This window comes from Haplochromis burtoni, unplaced genomic scaffold (genome assembly GCF_018398535.1).
Source record: "Haplochromis burtoni strain Fernald_Lab_line unplaced genomic scaffold, NCSU_Asbu1 Contig_496, whole genome shotgun sequence".
Lineage (NCBI taxonomy): Eukaryota > Metazoa > Chordata > Actinopteri > Cichliformes > Cichlidae > Haplochromis > Haplochromis burtoni.
The window spans coordinates 32,781-53,781 of NW_024582857.1; the positions used below are offsets into that span (position 1 = coordinate 32,781).

At 43.5% G+C, this 21,001-nt stretch overlaps 3 protein-coding genes and 1 pseudogene across 8 annotated transcripts in view; all 4 read left to right on the forward strand.

Annotated features, from left to right (window-relative positions):
- Window positions 1–7: 7 nt before the first annotated feature.
- LOC121812266 lies at window positions 8–1,438 on the forward strand. Its single transcript, XM_042213914.1, has one exon. The coding sequence runs from the start codon at window positions 446–448 to the stop codon at window positions 1,436–1,438; it is 993 nt and encodes a 330-aa protein (XP_042069848.1). The 5' UTR covers window positions 8–445.
- Window positions 1,439–2,051: 613 nt separating this feature from the next.
- LOC121812264 lies at window positions 2,052–3,143 on the forward strand. The gene has a single exon (XM_042213910.1). The coding sequence runs from the start codon at window positions 2,106–2,108 to the stop codon at window positions 3,141–3,143; it is 1,038 nt and encodes a 345-aa protein (XP_042069844.1). The 5' UTR covers window positions 2,052–2,105.
- Window positions 3,090–5,605, forward strand: LOC121812263 (annotated as a pseudogene).
- A 4,334-nt stretch (window positions 5,606–9,939) lies between these two features.
- Window positions 9,940–21,001, forward strand: part of ptpdc1a (protein tyrosine phosphatase domain containing 1a) — a 55,439-nt gene continuing 44,377 nt past the window's right edge. For 3 of the 6 annotated variants that reach the window (XR_006052961.1, XR_006052962.1, XM_042213906.1), the window contains exons 1-5: window positions 9,940–10,403; window positions 16,559–16,654; window positions 19,398–19,569; window positions 19,962–20,042; window positions 20,163–20,281. Coding sequence is in view for 4 of the 6 variants with exons in the window: in XM_042213906.1 (XP_042069840.1) it covers window positions 16,567–16,654; window positions 19,398–19,569; window positions 19,962–20,042; window positions 20,163–20,281 (460 nt within the window). In the remaining 2 variants the exon portion in view is untranslated. The other 3 variants (XM_014329176.2, XM_042213907.1, XM_042213908.1) reach the window with 3 other exon arrangements.

Genomic DNA, 21,001 nt, shown 5'->3' on the forward strand with positions numbered 1-21,001 from the left:
AGCTCCCCCTCCTGGTCCAGTTGCCCCTGATTTGTATCCGAACCCATGGCCAACTGATCCACAGCCCCCCCAGTATGGTGCTTATCACTCCCCGGCCCCTTATGGGCAGAGAGGTTCCCCATTTGGAGGAAACAGAGGTGGTTTCAGGGGAAGGGGTCAGATGGGAGGTGGTAGGGGAGGCCAGATGTATGTTTGTTTCCGGTGTGGACAACCTGGACACTGGGCTAAAGCGTGCCCTTTGAACCCGGCTGCTGGAAGAGGCAGGGGAGCCCGTGGTGGGCCCTATCAGCATCCTGGCCACAGAGGTGGACCTCGTGGTGCTGTAGTTGGAGTGCCCCCGGCCCCACAGATGCCTGTGATGGGGTGGGAGTACTACGAGGGTGGTCCCCAGCTATAGGACACCCCACAGACTGCCCAGGACGGTGAAGGGACAACGGCGGACCCTATGCTGTCCATAACTGTAGATAGAAGAAGAAGCAGCTTTTTAGTGGACACTGGAGCTACGTACTCCACCATTAAGGATGTTGCTCGTGAAAGACTTACTGACAGAGTGATTACAGTGGTGGGCATATCTGGGGAACCTAAAACTCTGCCTTACACCGTGCCCCTCCCCACAACGGTTGGAGATCAGACCTTGTTACACAGCTATGTTTGTTCAAAACAGGCGCCTGTGAATTTACTGGGAAGAGACTTGTTGATTAAATTAGGAGCCACAATACTCTGCTCTTCACAAGGCCTAACTGTGACTCTCCCTACTGGGGTTGTACTTCCCTGCTCTGATGGGCCAGAGGGAGGTGGTCAGTTTCTGCTGCAACCCTCCTCCTGTTTGGCGGACTCTGCTGACATCTACTGGGCATTATTGGAAGTTGAAACACCTGCTGAACCAGGAATTTGGACTGCTTTTCAGCAATGGCGGCCGTGGCTCTCACTCCTACATCCTTATGTCCCTCCCCCTGACCCACCTCATGTTACACTGTTTTATGACAGGCATGACACCACCTGGTACCAGCACATGTTCCAAAAGCAGTGTGAGGGGCGGGCTTGGTCTCTGAACATGTCGTGCATTTTTGCGGCACCTGAGGGGGTGGCAGCAGCGGTTACTTTTACAACAGATCAATTACAGTGGTACATGATGTCTGATGAGGCAGCTCCCCATGTGTCACTGGCCTTACATCCTGGACACCAGGCTAAGGAGCTGGGTGGAATGGTTAAACGTTCCCTTGCGGCCACTGACTGGACACCTACAAAACTCCCACAGGTTTTGTTTTCTCCATCTACCAAGACATACCAAATTTTAAATGATTGCTTTAATTCCTCAACACTGCAACATGAAGTGGTCAGCGGTCACATGGAAGAGAACACACAGACCACTGTGATGCTGCGGCTTTACTGGACTCTCTTCCAGATTGTTTGTGGTCACTTGGACCCACAGATGTAGGTTTAGTTGATGTGGGGCCAGTCTCTTTTCAACTGTCATCTCTACCCCTCTTGTGGCAGCCTCAGTACCCACACAGACCGGAGGCTGAGGCTGGGATTGCAGAAACAATTTCTGGTTTGGTCACTACCGGTGTCTTGGAGCCCTCCTGCTCTAAGTGGAACACGCCCATCCTACCCGTTGAGAAAAAAGGCACGGGGAAGTTCAGAATGGCACATGATTTGAGAAGGATTAATGCCTTACTTGGCACTTCTACTTTGCCTGTGCCTAATCCTTATGTTGCCTTGGCCAACCTCCCACCATCTCATGCCTGGTTCACCTGCATTGACTTGGCTAATGCCTTTTTCTGCCTCCCACTTCGTGAGTCACTGCGTGACATTTTCTCATTTACATTTAGAGGCCGACAATGGCGTTACACTCGCTTACCACAGGGATTTGCCCTCTCCCCAGGACTGTTTAATCAGTGTTTGAAAGAACTTTTACAAACCTGCCCACTACCATCTGACTGTATGTTAATACAATATGTGGATGACCTTTTGCTGTCTGCCCCCACGGCTGACATCTGTTTGGAGGCCACCGAGTGCGTACTTCACCACCTGGCCAACACAGGTTTTAAAGTGAGCAAAAACAAACTCAGATTGCAAGAAAACAGGTTTCTTTTCTAGGCCGCATGGTCTCACAGTCCGGTATTTCCTTGTCCCCAGAACACAGGAACTCCATTTTGCACCATCCAAAACCTCTAACTGTAAAAGACATGTTGTCATTTTTGGGCCTGACTGGTTACAGCAGGACCTATGTCCCAGACTATGTTGGCCTTACTTCCCCTCTGCGCGTTTTGGTAAATGAACAAGGCATGAGAAACCTCTCTGCTCCCCTCTCATGGACTACAGAAACAGAACAGGCGTTTATAAAGTTAAAACAACAGCTTTCTGTCGCCTCTGACCTTGCTGTGCCAGATTACACCTTGCCTTTTCATCTTGATGTTTCTGGAACTGGAACCCATATCAATGGTATCCTGTTCCAGAAAAAAGGGGGAGACAGAAAAGTGTTGACATATGTAAGTGTAATGCTTGACAACACTGAAAAACGCCACCCACCGTGCACACAACACGTTTCTGGACTTGCAAAAATCATTCAGAAAACAGCACACATAGTGATGAACCACCCACTAAAAATTTTGACATCACACAGTGTGGTGGCCTACGTCTCCTCACAGGCCTTCACACTCACTTCACTCAGGCAGAGACGCCTCAGTACCATTTTGGAAGCACCACACATCACCTACTCACATGAAGGCATAAACATGGCTGATCACATGGGATCAGGGGAACCACATATGTGTGAAGAAGTTGTGCAGGTACAGGAGAAAATCAGGCCAGATTTGCAGGCAGAACCTCTAATGGATGCAGAAAAAGATTGGTTCACAGATGGATGTTGTTTCAGAACTGAAAGTGGAATGTTGAAAGCTGCATGGGCAATAGTGGAACAGACAGACATGAGATGGAAAACAGTGAAAGCAGAGCAGTTGACAGGACAACAGTCTGCACAGAGAGCTGAACTGAGAGCGGTGATTGAAGCCTTAAGGATGGGAAAGGGACAGAAAGTGAATATATACAGTGATTCAGCTTATGCTGTGGGAGCAGTGCATGTGGAGCTCAAAGCAGTGGCTAAGAGCTGGTTTTTTGACAGCCAGCGGAAAGCCTATTAAACATGAGACAGAAATGAGGGAATTAGCGGAAGCACTGTTGTTACCTGTTAAGGTGGCAGTGGTAAAATGCAAAGGACACAGTGCCGGATTGGACCTAGTGGCATTAGGTAACAAACAGGCCGACTTAGTAGCTAAGCAGACAGCTGGTTACTTACCCTCCCTGATTATGGTAATGGACCCAGAAGCCACACCCCCTCCAGAAAGACCACCCATACAACTAGGCCTAGCCACAATCAGAGAGCTACAGGACAAAGCCAGCCCCCAGGAAAAATCATTATGGGTAACAAGAGGGGCCACAAACACAGATGTTTGGCGTGGCCCAGATGGAAGGCCCATTCTACCGCCAGGGGTCAGACAGACAGCCATGGAAGAGGCACATGGAGTGGGGCATGTGGGACCTGCACAAATGATGAGGAACTTAGCCGCCTGGTGGCACCCTTATCTAAAAGACATGACAAAATACATGGTTAAAACCTGTAAGGAGTGCAACCAATTTGGAATCAAGCCCGCCTTCAAGCCAATAGCAGGGTACTTCCCCATCCCACTTTGTCCAGGAAAAGAAATAATCATTGATTACACAGACATGGTGGACAGAGTAGGTAGTTACAGGTACCTGCTGGTGGCTGTGGATGCATTTTCAGGTTGGCCAGAAGCCTGGCCGACAGCAAGTGAAAACAGTGGAACTGTGGTGAAGTGTCTGATTAATCATTATATACCACAGCATGGGTTTCCCGAGGTCATAAGGTCGGACAATGGTTCACATTTCAGGAACCACGATCTGCAGAGGGTTGAAGCCGCATTAGGTTTGAAACATAAGTTTGGCTCAGTTTACCACCCCCAATCCCAGGGGAAAGTGGAAAGGATGAATCAAACTCTAAAAACTAAATTGGCTAAAATCTGTGCACAGACCAAATTAGATTGGGTTAAGGCATTGCCTCTTGCATTAATGTCCATAAGATGCTCAGTAAATCAAACCTCTGGTTACACTCCATTTGAGTTGGAGCATGGCAGGCCTTTTCCTGGCCCCTCCTCTCGCCTGTTAATGTCGGATGAAGCTGATTCAGACCTCGATCCGAGGACATATTATAACATGCTCCGCAGTTTTGTTGCCCAGTATTCCTCACAGGTCGCGAAAGAAACCAGCAAGAGCTGAAAGAGGCTGCACCTGGAGTGGACTACGTCCTCCTGAAAGTCACAAAGAGAAAGTGGGCTGAGCCTCGCTGGACAGGCCCTTACCGCATAACAGAGCGGACCTCCCACGCTGTCAGGCTCGAAGGGAAAGGTGACACCTGGTTTCATTACACACAGTGCGCTGCTGCCACCGAACCAGGAAGAACCTTGAGAGAGGTGCAGAAGGACCTGTCAGAAGGAGCTGCAACAGCATCACCAACCACTTGAGGGAGCCAAAACTCAACCTACAAGCCGGCTGGTTACAAAAGGGGGTGTTCTTCATACTGAACTAAACATTTTTATTTTTCTATTTTTAACATCTTTTATGATTTTGCTTTTATATTGGCTTGAGTTTTTAAGATTTACATTTTACATTGCAATAGTTTTAATCGCTGAAAGCTCATTTAAAGTTGTGTCACTGATACTTTTTGTTGCTCTTTAACTCCTAGAACACGCCCTTGGCGAGGTGGGGGGAACTGGACCACCTTTCTGTGCCCCATCATCTTCTATTAGAAGACATACAAGCTAAGTAAACATGTCTTGGCCCTTTCCCCCTGAAATGACAGGCAGGCAAAGATGTTGCGTCTTTGTTTGCTTCCTGGCCCTGGGTCTCATTCCCATTGGCATAATCCTGATCTGTGAAGGGCCCCCGAAACTTCTGACACCCTCAAGTTCAAAAGCTTCGCCCCCTTCTGACAGTCCCAATCTGACAAATGTAGCCCCTAGGGTCTTGCCCACCACTTCCTCTCCAGTTTTGCCCACGCCCGATCCATTTAGAAAGAAACGAGACACGGTTACCTCCTGTACCCCAAGTACGACTAGAATGATTACTCTCTGTGTCCCCAACAATAAAAGTTGGGTAGTCGAAATAGATTTCGCTAGCTTTCCAGTCACTCCCGTCACCAAAGACCAAGGGGGAGATCTTTTTAACCTTGCAGTACATCTCTCCTCCTCAGTGTGGTATATAACCCTGGGAGGTTGGCATCAGTGGAAGTGGTCCAGTTTAGTGTCAGAAACGGACCTCGATTGGTCCAAGCACTCTAGGGGTCAGGCTTTGCACTGGAGAAACCAAAATATGCTCAGAATAGCAAAAAAACCGGATCTTTCAGGCTTAATTTTCACCCTAAAAGATCTGGCCTTGACCTCCTGTCAACAATTTATACTTGCCCCTTGGACTGATCGCACCGCCCTGTATTGGCAAATGGAAATATGTCCTAGCGTTGGTGCAGCTCCAAGCTCTGTAGTTAAAGATGATAATCCCACCTTTAATGGCCCTCCGGTGACATATACAAACGGGGGAGAACGCCGAATAGCTGAGACCGAATACGCATTGTAGAGACAAATAAAATGTCTAAAGATGACCTCTTCCAAATTCTAACCGGTATTTCTGGAGCAACAAACAACTGGTTACTACTAGCTGAACAAGCTGCTGACAAGACGGCTTCCGACTGCATAGTGTGTATGGGAGCCCGCCCCACTTTAAGAGTGGTACCGGCGCCAGTCAATAGTGCATGCCTCCTGCATCTTATGAACAATACAAAACGAGGTCATTGCTCATATCTGGAAAACCACTTTCCTAAAACTCAACGCTCGGTCTCTAATAAACCACCCTTCTTTTCCTCAGATGTAGCTGTGAACAATTTCACTTGTATTAACCTGACTGGCAATGCAGTAAAACTAGGTAGCTTGAACTCTTCTTGGTGCACTGAGATGACGGTTATGAAACCAAACTTCCGACCTACGGCTAGGGCTGATTTGTGGTGGTGGTGTGGCAATAACAAGTTATATGATGGTTTCCCTCGGGATGCGTCAGGTCTTTGCGCTCTCATAACTCTTATTTTACCTGTTTTAGTCACTCCAGTAGATCTCTCTATAGAAGTACACGAAGTTGGCCTCCCATCCTCCTCTGAACGCCGCTCTAAACGCTCTCTAATCCCAGGTTCAGCTCATAATCCAACCTATATTGATGCTGTAGGTATACCCCGTGGGGTCCCCGATGAATATAAACTGCGAGACCAGGTTAAAGCAGGATGGGCCTCTATACTTTGGATGGTTGAAATAAATGCGAATGTAGACAGAATTAACTACATTCACTTTAATGTGCAACTGTTGGCTAATTACACTCGAGATGGTTTTGAAGCTGTGCATGCACAGTTATCTGCCACTTCCCTAATGGCTTTCCAAAACAGGGTCGCAACGGATTTTCTCCTCGCAGAAAGAGGCGGAGTCTGCAGCCTTTTTGGTCAGGAGTGCTGTACCTTTATCCCCAATAACACAGCTCCTGATGGTTCCCTCACTAAAGCTATTACTGGTCTCACAGCTCTTACTATTAAAATGAAGGAACACTCGGGCGTTGATACTGCCATGTGGGACTCTTGGCTTAACATGTTTGGCAAATATAAGGCCCTTGTAGCTTCCATCCTAGTTTCCATCTCAGTTTTTGTTGCTGTCCTAGTCACCTGCGGTTGCTGTTGTATTCCATGCATTCGATCCCTCTTCCAGAGACTGATTGTTACAGCTCTCACTCCTGAGGATAAGGATCTCGCCCTGCAGATGCCTTTATTGGCTAGTCAACTTCCCACCTCCTCGCCAACGGATGATGAAGACTCTGATCGTGATGGTGACGAACATTATCGTCTTTCTCTTGTTTAAATGCTTCTAGAATGGTTGTTTCTCTGTGGTGTTTTGTATTAGGCTTGTTATTAATTGTTTCCCTCACCCACTTCCTCTTGAAGGATATATCTGGTTGAACTGTGTCTGGTCGGGTTGTGAGGGTTAAGCGATGTTCTCAGGGTCTCCGGACTTAAGCCTGAGCGAATGTGTACTCCCACCACTGGATATAAATTGTTTTTTTTCCACACCCCTTCCTCACGTTTTACCATATTCACTTTTGAATGTCCTTAGCAGTTACCGTTCTGGGTTTATTTTACTGTTGATTTATTCTTTCACATTTTCACGTTTATATCTCTCATTATTATAGTATACTCTGTACTCTCCACATTTTTATCATTACTTATGCTTTTTGGTTGCTGGGTTACATGAACTGTTAATTTTGTGTCACTACCCTGGTTGCACTGACTCGTTGTATCCTTGTGTGCAGGACAGCTGTTACTGCTTTCGTCTGGAACCGAGACTGCTTGCAGCCGACCCCTGGGCAGGGTGGTGCCTGGACTCTTTTCTCCTCATCTGCAATGACAGATAAAGACAAATGATAAGACCCGAGGAGTTTTTCGAGCCAGGCTTCGACACGTCTCTGTGTTCCTTTGAATGTTACTTATTTTTGTGTGTTGACCCATTTTAAGATGGGTCAAAAGGGGGATTTGAAGAAAATATAATCTGATTAAACATTATTCAGCTAAACATTATTCAGCTTTAAACATTGTTCAGCTTTAAAGTTACTGTGCAACTGTGTAATAAAATGTGCTCACGACTTTGGCCTTGAGAGCGATAAGAAGCGATCGCCTCATCCTGCAGGTGCAAGATATCTGCAAGCGAAAGAGGCTAGAACACCCAAGGCCGATTTCCTTTTATGGAGTTGTTTTTCTGCTAGTGCAGCACTTTCCTCACTCCCTCCTGTAAGTTTTAGAGAATATATACCCATCCTCACAGCAAATCTTCGGAATCTCCTGATGTGAGCTGTGTTGAGAGGTTGTCTCTGTCTCAATAAAAGTTCACTGATTCCCCATCCTGCAGGTGTCCTGTTGTCTTCATTCTCCGCCAGCCTGGTTAAGTCAATTCCTCCTTAACATCTAAAAGAACCTATTTAATGAAGGAAGACGGGTTCACTTTGTGTTTAATATTATTCTATTGCTTTTGTTGTTTTTTTATCCCAAGAGATTGTTGCAACGTCTCAACTGGACAACCGAAAGAGAAAGAGACATCGAATAGAGTGCTGACACCAAAAGACCAGTCAGTCGTGGGCAAAAAGATGACAGTCAATAAAATTCTAAAAGATAATTTATTGACAAAAAATATCAAGAGATAAAAGATAAAACAGTCCAGTGTCCCATTTATGATCGTATATAAAAAACACACAGTCCCAAGGCCAGAGCCAGCTATGCCACACGGCCAGTTGCACTCCACGTGTTGCCTTTAACAGGGTTAGAAGTTGTCCTTGGAGACCCACCACCCTGCAAGCATATAGCCAGTGGTCACTCCAGCCTCTGCAACTCTGCTACCTTTAGGCTGTGGCATATAATAGGCCCTGGCCTGCACAGAGAGACAAAACGACACTTTCACTATAGAATTCATAGCACAAAATCCATCCATCCCAAACATATCTGATTTCATCACATTACATACCTGCACAGAGAGACAAAACGACACAGCAGTGTTTGTAGTTGGGCTATAAGTAGACCAGTGTATCAGTGCAATCAAGTACACCTGCCTCTAATTAGTCCAACCCCATTCCAGCCATTGGCTCACCAAAAATGTGACACACACACACAAAACCACTCCCAACCCAGTGCAACTTCACACAATAATATGGAGCTGAATTAACACAGGCACATTAGTCTACCATGTTACAGCCATATTCCATATAAATCAAGTATCATACAAAAATAAAAATAGCTTCAAATACAGTTCAAGACAATAAAAGAATATGACTTTAAGGACTTAACAACATTACTTCAGTTATAGTACACCAACATCTGTTATACATTAGCAACTAAGGGAACACTGAATGACCTGGTGGGTTTTGTCCATAAAACTACTCGATCTAAGATTACCACAAAATTATCAATTTCACCTGTGATCTTGTGTCACCATTGATCTCTGAGCTTTGTGTTGGTTCTTCTGTCACCTGACAAATAGGACATACATGACAATAAGAATAAAATGTGGAGCTGCTTCAGTGTTTCTGTCAGTTTGTGCAGATCTAGACTCATCAGTAATGTTTGTAGTGTGAGTGCATTTTAAAAACAATTTGTGCAAACTGCACTACAAGGTGGAATATTTGCAAAATCATGACTACTTTGTGATATTTTGTCTCAAAAATTAACCCTATGAAATTATCATTACCATTAGGATGAAATTATTGTGTCTCCAACATTTTAACGTTAGACATATAATTCTAACAGCCTCTGTAAACTAATATACTGGCTTGCTCGAGGCTGCTGTTTTCTCTGACACCTTCAATCAAAAATAGAAATGCTGCTCTGAGACTGAGAATAACTAATAGTGCTGCATGTTGTGCAGTTAGTTTCCAAAAAACGTTATTCGTGGTTACATACAATTTTAGACTGATGTGGGCCAAAGCCTAGCATAGCCTGTAACGTTATTGTGACGGACACATTTTATGAGTTAACTTGGCTTTAAGTGACTTACAGGTTTCTTTGAAAAACACTTTCTTATATCCAGGTTCTTCCTTTTTGCTGCCATCCTCCTCTCCTCCTTGCAGGTCCTTGCAGCGCAGGCTTGCCGCTGCTAAAACTAAACAGAGCTCCCTGAGAGGCACAGCCAATCACATTGCCCATATTTGTCACATGAGGTAGGGCTCCAGTAATTTAACGCTTTCTGCACCGCTGGGTGAATGAGACGCTGACAGATCGTTTTTTTTCTTTTTCTTTTTTCTTTCTATCGATCAAATTATTGGTGGGGACATGTCCCTTCCGTCCATGCCAAATCTACGCCCTTGCTTTATATACTGAAAATGATATCTTAAATTTAGATGAATAATTGTGAAATTACATCACAGGTGAAATTCTTTACAGCTTTACATCGGTTGTACAGTTCCATTGTTTTGTTTTGTTTTTTAAATTCTATCGCAATAGAGCCCAAATGCCTTTGTTTTCACTTTGGGGACAGTGGCTCTGTAGCTTCTGGATAAACAAACTACCAGACTACAAAATGCAAATTGAGGGGTGCTCGTGGTCACGTGACGCAATTGGACCGTTCCCCATGACCAACGTGTCAGGTTGCTAAGTTAGCTAGTAAGCTAGCTGCACTTAGCTGACCAAATGATGTGGCTCGAAGAAGAAGATGCCGCTTTGCGACGTGCCAGCGATAAGACTGTTAGCTGGAAGAGATGAATCGACTATGTCAAAAATTGTAAAGACAGCTACGTACTCGGACGACAGGCAAACAACGGTAAGCTGGGCCTTTTCTAGTCACTGTGCTGGCTTCAGCTAATACAGCAGAGTAAGCTAATCAGCTAGCGGTAAGTCCTCATCTTGCAGCATCAGCACCACCGGGCCAGCGTTACCCAACGCTCCGGAGTCCGTCCTGGCCAAAACAACAGTGTGTCTCACACAAATTCTGATACATGTAAGATCGTGCTTGTGAAAGCCAATCGCATCGTTCATAACTATAATATTAATGTAACCATTAAGACTTTTAGCCAAGCGTTAATTGTTAACGCTGATAGCGGGACCGAGGAAATCAGAGCTATAACCTCAGCGACCGCTGACAGCATGCTGTTTGTACGGGGACAAATCTGCGTTTTATATCAGGGTGCTAACAGCAATGGGGGCAGGAGATAGATGATGAGCTCAGCAGGTCAGCGTAAAGATTCTCTTGAAAGCTTAGGAAGGCAGCATGTTCACGTTGGTGTGGAAAAAAAAGAAACTTGTCAGTGTGCTGCTATGTTTGCTCAGACGGTTATTATTATTACAGAATGTAGTTCTCTGTTTAAATGTGCTCACTCCGGTAAATCTTTCTTCATTTTAATGCCAGGCTCATCTAATAGCCGGTATTTCTTCAGTGTTAAAAGAGTGAAATGTATGTTGTTATTATTATAATATATTTAATATTGTAAAAATTTGACCGATTTGAAAGCTTACTCAAAATGCAGTTTGATATGACAGCCAAAGCTTCCTGAAGAAACATTACTCTACAGATTATGTGACATTGCCCACTTATTCTTCCAAACAATATAATTTGAAGACAGATATTATGTGCACCTTACTGAGGCAAATGTGGGAGTTAATGATATTGATACTGCTGAATTGCTTTGCCTGATCCTATTTTTTAAGCAAGAAATAGTCACTTCCTATTGTGCACATCAAATACGTGAATGTTATGAGGCTCAGTGCTTAATCTGACCAAGCAGCACCTTCAAAGGTGGTGTATTTGGGATCTGATGATCATTGTTTTCCCATTATGTGACATTTGTTGATTTAAAAAACAAACAAAAAAAACAAGCAGAATAATCAGCAGTGGAAATGCTAGTACATCGCCGTACTAATTGTTGCTCAGAACATTTAAGACGTGAGGGCAAGACTTCACAGACTTGCCCTCAAGAAAGATCATTCCATGGCTCTAATTGTGTTATTTATGACTCTCACTCATAAGGGTTGTCGGTGGTTAGGGGTCATTCATAATTCTCCTGTCAGACTTTTCCCTGTGTTGTGTGATTCTGCCAGACAGAAGAGACTGGGTGTGTGAAGTGATTAGTAAAATGTCCCACTGGGGTTTTGTTGCTCTCTGGTTTAGCTCGTTAATGAGTGACAGGTGAAAAAGGATGAACACCAGCTCTTAGCCTGACAGTAAATTGAGCATTGTGCTCTTTGGCACATCATCCAGGTTTGTGATCAGACAGTCCAAAAACATTGGTCTCTTGTTTTTCCCTAATCACTTTTCTTTACTTTGATGGAAAATTTTATGAGGTGAAGGAAAAGATTATAACTAGTCTACCTAATAATGTGACAGTGGATGTTGTTGACATAGATCTGCTCTGTTGAAACTAATGTCCTGAAGGTGGATTACGAAAACCTTAACTTAGGTACTTAAGTGTCATGCTATGTTCTTAGTGTGTTTTTCATGCAGCCTATTTAAAGAAAAATCTCACTTATCAGGTTGTATTTTCTTAAAGGAATGTATACAAAGTGAATTGAGATGTTTGTCATCCTGAGGTTAGTTGTGCACTCTGTTTACTTGTATGTTCTCTTCCTGTTGGAGAGAGATGAGAGATGATTTCATTAAACAAAGGTCTGAAATATCATCGTCTGTAAATAATGGCTGTCAAATAACAGAAAGTACAATTTAACAGTATTTCAACAATGCTTATAATTATTATTACTTTTTTTTTTAAATGAACTGGAGGAACTCTAATAATTGGGTGGCTGTAGCTCAGGAGGTGGAGTAGGTGGTGGTTCGGTCCTTGGCTCCCCCAGTCTGCATGCCAAATATCCTTGGGCAAGATACTAACCCCAAGTTGCTCTGTGATGCATCTATCGGAGTATGAATGTATGTGAATGTTAGCTAGAAAGCACTTAAGTTGTTTTAAGTTAACTGTTACTTTAGGAGTGTTTGCATTCATAAATAAAATAAAAAAATAGAGCTTTTGAAAAGGTTTCCCGGTTTCTTCTTTTTCCTTACCTACATTTTACATATAAACCATCTCAGCAGGAGGAAAAGGAAAAGTTTCACATGTTAAAATATAAATGGTCATTCAAAATCTAGCGATAGGTCTGGGTCGCTAAAGAATGACATCTGGTCCAGATCTGGAACAATGTCTGCCTACTCTAGAGTTGGCCTGTGCTCTAAAGTAACGTCTGTGACTAAAATTAATAAATGATAATAATAATAATAATTCATAATAATCCTTAAAACAGATAATACAGCAGCACTTAAGTTGAGGCTACAAAAATTGCAAACTGGATAATAGCAAACCATCGATTTGCTCTGCTCATATACTTTATTGAAGATCTTTTTCTAAATCTGTGCCACATAATGGTTCTTTCCTGTGAACAACTTTATAACAAGCACATTGTATTTCAGCAGCGTGGTGTTGAGCTGTAATTTCATGCATGATATGGTCCATCCTATCACAGCTGACAGGGTAAAATGCAGGTTACACCCTTGCCAGTCAGTCGCGTGGCTAACAGATGGGCAGCCATTCACACTCACACCTACAGACAGTTTCAAATCACCAGTTAGCCTACATTATAATGCCAAAAGTATTCGCTTGTCTGCCTTCACACAGATATGAGCTTGACTGCCATCCCACTCTTAATCCATAGGGATTAATATGATGTTGGTCCACCCATTGCAGCTATAACAGCTGGTAAGGCAATCCTTACCAGAAGAGTTGAAGCTGTGTTTATGTGTGGGAATTTGTGACCATTCTTCCCGAAGCACATTTGTGAGGTCTGACAGTGATTTTGGATGAGAAAGTCACCTCTGTAGTTCATGCCAAAGGTGTCCTGTCGGGTTGAAGTAGGGCTCTGTGCAGGCCAGTTCAGTTGTTCCACACCAAACTAACTTATCATGTCTTTATGGCCCTTGTTTTGTTCACTGGTGCACAGTAATGTTGGAACAAGAAGGAGCCATTCCCAAACTGTTCTCACAAATATCATCCAAAATGTCTTGCTATAGCATTAATAGATTATTTTCACTAGAACTAAGCTGAGCTCAACTTCTGAAAAACAACCCCACACCGTAATCCCCCTTCCTAACTTAACACTTGGCACAATGCTGTCAGACAAGTACTGTTCTCCTGGCAACCATCAAATCCAGATTCATCCATTGAATTTGTTACTCCAGAGAAAACATCTCCACTCTTCTAGAGTCCAGTGGTGGCTTGGTGTACACCACAGCATCTGATGCTTTGCATTGGTTGGTGATGTAAAGCATGGATGCAGCTGCTCAGCCATGGAAGCCTATTCCATGAAGCGCTCTAAGCACTGTTCTCGAGCTAATCTGAAGGTCACATAAAGTTTGGAGGTCTTAGGTCTATTGACTCAGCAGAAGGCTGTGGACCTGTGCACACTATGTGACTCAGCATCTGCTAACCCCACGCTGTGATTTTACATGGCCTACTACTTTGTGGCTGAGTTGTTGTCCTTCCCAGTCACTTCCATAATGCCAATAACAGCTGACTGTAGACTATTTAGTAGTGAGGAAATTTCAAAGCTGGTTCATCCTGTCACAGGACCATGCTGAAGTTCACTGAGCTCATGAGAGTGACATATTCTTTCACAGATGTTTGTAGAAGCAGCCTGCATGCATAGATGCTTGATTTTATGCGCCTGTGGACATGGAAGTGATTGGAACACCTAAATTTAGGTGATTTAGGTTGAGTGAATATATTTCACAATATAGTGTAGCATGCTTGTCCTTGGACTGTGAGAGAAAGCAGGAGACAACCCAACATGCATGGAGAGCACACTCAAACTTCACATTTAAACTAGGATCTCAGCACAGCGACGAGAGAGAGGGGGCCAGGCTATGCAACCGGATTTGTTAATCACCAGTTGTTAGCCAGCGCACTAGAAAAGACGAATATATGAACTGAGACACAGAGTTGTGCTATATTCTTCTTATGGAGGCTGTTTACTCTGCTGGCTGACTTGTTTCCAGATTAGTCACGTTACCATAACTGAAACATGGTGTGAGGAAAACCATTTAATGGGCCATATTTCTTTATTAGCACTCAGTGGAAGCGACTGTCACATCCCACACTCATTAGCTGGTAACACTCAGCTTTCACACACTGGGTCATGTCCACCAACACACCAGCTTCCCAGAGGAGCTTATGGATACGGCACAAATGCGTGAGGCGTTTTGGCTGATTTGTGTCTAATACTCTGTTGAGTGAAGAGATTTATTCACAGTGGCTTCGTTAGATCAGTTTCACATAACTGTTAATATTTGATACACATGCGTCACGTTGGTCATGAAGAACAGCTTCTCACTCACCAGCTTGTTATTGAGAGCTTCCTATAAACAAAGCCAAGCGGTGTCAGGCTCCAGCGCAGCAGAGTCTTGAACTGATTGGATAGGCTTCTTACCTATCCAAAACACAGGCTGAAGGTGGAAGCACTTCAACCTGTGTCATACTAAAAAGACAGGCTATAACTTTACACTGTCAATTATTCAGAGACGTTAGGAGTCTCAACAATAGTGTCCTAAACGTGGAATGCTTTCATATGTGTTTAAAAAAAAAAAAAAAAAAACCCCTGAAGGGATTGAAATCTCTTAAATGACAGAAGCGGCTGCCTGAATGTTTACTCTTCCTGTTTGCAGTACTAGTCAAATACTTATTTTTAGGCCTCACAAACACAGACTGCTGGATGCACCAGAGTTTTTACACTTTCAGTCTGCCTGTAGGGTGCATGTGTATTTGGTACCACACATGAGTCAACGTGTTCACAAAGAATTGGTGGATGCATGAGTCTTGCGCTCAGTGACTGATAGAACTGTAAGACTGGTTAGATCACTCCTCAGTACCTTGTGATTTATTTTGCTGGAAAAATAAGAGCAAAATTTTCAGCATTCTGAAAAAACAGACAGGTTAGAATGATTTGAACATTTTGTTGGTGCACATTATGTTCACGAGATTGCTTGCTATTTTTTATTATGTGTTCAAAGCTGAGCTTGTGTTTTACAGCTTAGCACAGACTTGGTTGTTATTGTGCAGCCATCATTAGTACACACTTGTTGAGCTATTCACTCTTCTTTTATATAGATAGATAGATATATAGGTGTGTGTGTTTGTGTGGCAAAAAAGCAGGCCATTAAGGCCATTAGTAAATCTGGCCTGCAGCCTCGTTGCTCTTTGATTAAGCTCTCTGCATTAACTTCAGGGAGGAAGGAAAAGTCAAAGGTCAGGGAATCATTTGCCCATCAAAAAGTCAGCATGTGCGATACAGTGACCCTGCTCAATTTTTGATGGGTCTCACTGAGGCAGACAGCCTGAAAGGTGCAGAGTTTCACTCCTCCAGCAGTAGTTAGCACACGATGTTGAAGGCCTATTAGAGCTCTGGGTGTAACGTGAGAGATGGTTGGTCCCCAAAGTTAAATCGACACTCTGGAAGATTGGTGTGGCACAACTGTGATATCAGGCTACATGTTCAAGTAAGGTATTGGTGCTCTGAAAGAGGATGTGGTCACCTGAATAATTGATAAATGTGTCATCAGTCTTGTAAAACAGGAGAAATCGGAACTTATTGAAGTGGATTTGGAACAAATTATCATGCAGCGATTTTACTGCGTGCTCATCTTGTAGTCTTTGTGATTCTCATACTTTGTAATGCAGCAGCTGCTGCTGTTGTCCCCAGGCTGTATGCACCTGCTCCCAGAGGTGCAGTGGTCAGACCAACACACAATCTGCTGACACGGTGGCTCAGTTTGCACATTTCCCTCTCTCCCCTGGGCTCTCCTGCCAGGCAACGCTCTTATATCTCATCCGTGTGCACACCTTGTCACTGTTTGTGTTATCGGCACGAGAAAAGCTCCTGCTATGTTTTTTTTTTTTTCTCCTCCCACCTGCGTTTGACACAATGTTTATTCCCACCTTTCAGCCCGTGCCATGGCAGCAGGTGTCAGCATACTGAGTGACCTGCCTAACTCCATCGGTGGAGCCCGCAGTGGAGAGACCAGCACAGAGATGGAGGCAGGTAGGAGAGCTCTGCACCACACAAACAACACAGGAACAACACCTGCTTTTTATTTGGCAAGGAGATGGCACAGGACTGAGTTAGGAGTGAATTTCACGTCTGGTTGGGTTTTCTTTAATGTAGGTTTACGGAGCATCAAGATAATCCTTATTTTATTCTCAGCTCTTATATGCAAAACAGATGAATGAAAATGTGTGTGGTGTACTGTATGTAACAGGTGGATGAAATGAGAGTGTTGTCTGGCTATTCCAAAACTTGTTGAATGATTAGAGAGCCACTCAATTCATAATTGTCGATTCAAAGGTCACTTTGAGTTTCAAAAAACAAATATTGTGGTCGAAAACCTATGTTGGAGTCCAAAATCAGAGGCTGATGTAATGGTGGCTGGTTCCATCTTTTTAATACTGTCACTGTTGATAATGGGTTGGGAGTATGTAGAGGCAAATATATTGGGAAGTGAAGTTACGTTCCTGTCTCATTGGGTGTCAAATTGTGAGTTTACAAGCCTGGGGATTTTCACAGTGTGTACCAGCAATCTTTTTTCCAATATACACTATGTGAAGTAAAGTACTGGACAAGCAACAGGTTACATCTACAGGAGCTGCTCTGCCGTGGAAACCCACGCCATGAAGCTCCCAACATGCTGATGTTAATGCCAGAGGAGGTTTGGAACTTTGCATTTACTGAGTGTTGGCAACTTTCATGCACTATGCACCTCAGCACTTGGTGAGACTACTCTTTAAACTTTACGGGATTTTTCACTGCAAAGTTGAGCAGCTGTGGGTCGTAAACAATTAAATTCTGCAATAAAACCACTTGGAACCCCTAGAAGAGAAGACATTTCACAGACTGACTTGTTCCAACTGTGACATCCTTTTTATACTACTGTGCTTGAATTTAGTGAGCTCTTTAGAATAAACCATTCTTCCACAGATGTTTGTAAAGACAGACTGCATGCCTAGGTGTTTGATTTCACACACCTGTGGTACTGGGACTGTGGGCCAAACTCTTGTCCATGTCATGTAAGTTTGTGGTGTTTGATTTCTAAACTCAGTGAGTAAGGAGGCAGTGTTAGTAATGTCAGGGCTGCAGACCCCAAATCATCATCAGATTTATAACACGTGTTACCTGGAGAGGTACGTTTTCACTGAGCCAAGAAAGAAGAAGAAAGTTATATAGGGTCCGAGTGAGAAGGCACAAGACAGACAGCTTTCCAAAGCGATTCCACTGCTGTGACAACCATTTAATAAATATCTAAAAAGTGATGCGCAGGCTGAAAAAACAGAGGTTCCTAATAGTGAATCACTAACTCAATCACTCAAGTTAAAGTCTAATTCTCCAGTAGCCATATGATAGAACCAAGAAATATAAATTCAATTCATATATTGATTAATATGAATGTTTGTCTGAATGTTTTTGGCTTTCTGTGATAGTTTATTAGTACTGTCAGATGTCTGCCTGGTTGCACTGACTGAAAGACTGTAAGACAGACTGATCTGTGAAATATTACAGTAGGAAGTATGAAGGTGGCAGATTTTCAGCCGGTGTTGTTGAGGCTCTGTCCCTTGCAGCTAGTGAAAGCAGCTCTCACTTTTTTGTCAGCCAGCCGTCCTGCTGCTCCCATACACTCACAGAGCCCACAGTATCACTTCACCTTTTGGATGCAGTTTAGTGGTAGACTAGCTGATGAACTGTAGCGCAGCCTTCAACCACAGCTTGTTGTCTTAATTTTAACCAGTGCATTCACGTTGTTACAGCAGTTGAGTTTGTGTTTGATTTGTTGATGCAAAGACATAATTGCTCTTGTATGTGTGTTACATGTGTGATATATATATATATATATATATATATATATATATATATATATATATATACACATACACACACAAGAGACATGCATGTATATGTCACTTGCTTTGGGCCAATAACAAGGATTTCATTTAAGCTATCCTGTGTATAATTGACGATTACATTACGTTAATATGAATAGAAACTCACCTGGCTCTCCAGTACAGTTTTCTGCTGAATATATTTGGATCCAGTGCACTTAGTTAATAATGATCCAGTCAAAAGCAGAAAAAGGTGTGCCATTGTACCTGCTGACTAGTGCCGTGTGTTCGTGGCTACTGTAGATGTACAGCTTTAAAAACCAAACAAGTGTGACATTTTACAAGCAGCCTGCCTGCCTCAGATCTGTGACATGGTGTGTGTGCGCACTGTGTGAGAACAACATAAGCCCCTGTCCCACCTCCCATTGACGACTTTGGAGATGGTTGTCATGGTGACACTTCAAATGCTACTGATGAACTGATCAGCAATGGGCGATTGTTGAGCCATGATTCATCATGGGCACAGAAGTGCTGAGCCAGGAGCCTTTGTTAGCACAGAGGCGCTGGCTGTGGTGTGCAGGCAGCAGCACTATAGGATGCAGCAGCATCAAGCATGCCGCTCCTTCGCCGGTGAGATGTTGGCCAGAGTGAAGTGGCATGACCGCAGACGCTCTGCCTCGGACATCCTGCTGAGGGTTCTGCAGCGTCAGTGCAGATCTGCCCTGGAGTTCCTCTCCTCCTCCTCCTCCTCCCACACGGTCATGGTGGCTGTCAGCATGAACCAGCCTCAGTCCGTCACCCAGTGCAAGACCAGCAGATGTAACCACACTGAAGAAAATGAGAAATGTTGCAATTTCTATGATATCTTCTTCTGCAAATGAAGAATTTCCTTATGTTTCTTTTTGTACCATTAGCCAATACAAGGGTCCCTACTGCAAAGTACACCAAGATGGGTGAGACCCTGAGGCATGTCATCCCCGGTCACATGCAGTGCTCCATGGCCTGTGGAGGGAAAGCCTGCAAATATGAGAACCCCTCTCGCTGGAGTGATGAGGAGCAAGCCATCAAGGGACTCTACTCATCCTGGTATGTCGATATCTTAGAGTGTCCATATAGTTTAAAGTGGGCAGATGTACAGATGTACTGTTCCTCTAGTGGAATGTTAAATAGCTGCATTTAATAGCCATATTAAATGGCCATTAACATGGCCACAATTTCAAATAATGAGGGCAGTGTATGTTTAAGTAAACCCTGTGAGGGTTGTCATCTCAGCCACACAGCTCTGACTCTTAGCAGGGCAACCAATCAAAAGGAAGTAGAGTTAAAGGGAGAAGAAGCTAAAACAACTTGTGTCAGGCATAGAATAAAGTGAGGGACTGCACCAAACATTCAGTATTAGATACTGAATAGTTTTTAGTATTGATATTGACCATCTTGCTGTTTTTACTTGTTCAACCTTTCATCTTCTCTTATTACAGGATTACTGACAACTTGCTAGCCATGGCAAGGCCTTCCACTGAGATCATAGAGAAATATAACATAATTGAACAATTTCAAAGGTCCATTCTATTTCTTTCACATCTCATTTAAAATGAACATCGTTATAAACAGAAGAACTATGAGACATAGAACAGCTCTGCGTGTCTGTGTTGACTTGTTTTGTGGACTGCTGTGCTCAGGTGTGGTTTGAAAACCGTTATTAACCTGCAGCGACCTGGAGAACATGCCAGCTGTGGAAACCCACTGGAGCAAGAGAGCGGCTTCACTTACCGACCTGAAACTTTCATGGAGGCAGGCAGTAAGTTCTCATATCTACTTACTGCTTATACACTGAACTGCCCCAAACATGGCCAAAAACGGTGTGCACGAGTAGTTGTGTGACTAGGTAATACCCTTTTATAATCATGGTGGAATAGCTTGTTTGATGGCCTCATTTCTAAAACTCTTAATGTCCACCACACTTAACTTTGCAGCTGGGCTTCATTCATGAGGTTAGCAAGGTTTGGCTAAACAAGTTGCAAATATAAATTCCATTCCTTCAGCAGATAATGTATAGTTCAGTTAAAACATGTGCAAAAAAACTGTACAAAAGCACAAAAAAAGAACAATTACAGTTATTCACTGTTATCATACAACACTGTGAAAAATGCTTATCCCACCCCTCATTCCCCTGTGCTCTGCTTCCACGTAACCAGACATTCTTTGTCAAGTTTTTTAAGCAGTCTTGAGCAATTATTGTATAGTTTTTTTTTTAATGTGCTAAGCACATGTGCACCTTTATAGAGCTGTTGTAATCTTGTTATACTGTGTATAATGACAATGAAGGCCTTCAGTTCAGTTCAATTCAATTCAGTAGTCGACCAGACCTGAAGGTCTTTTAAAGACTTTTCAATTTCCGTCCAGTGCTTGTACCTAGGGCTGGGCCATATTATACCGTTCACGGTAATACCGGTATAATGTTAGGCAACGATAGGAAAATGAAATATCGCGATAGAATATGAGTAAAACGCGCATGCGC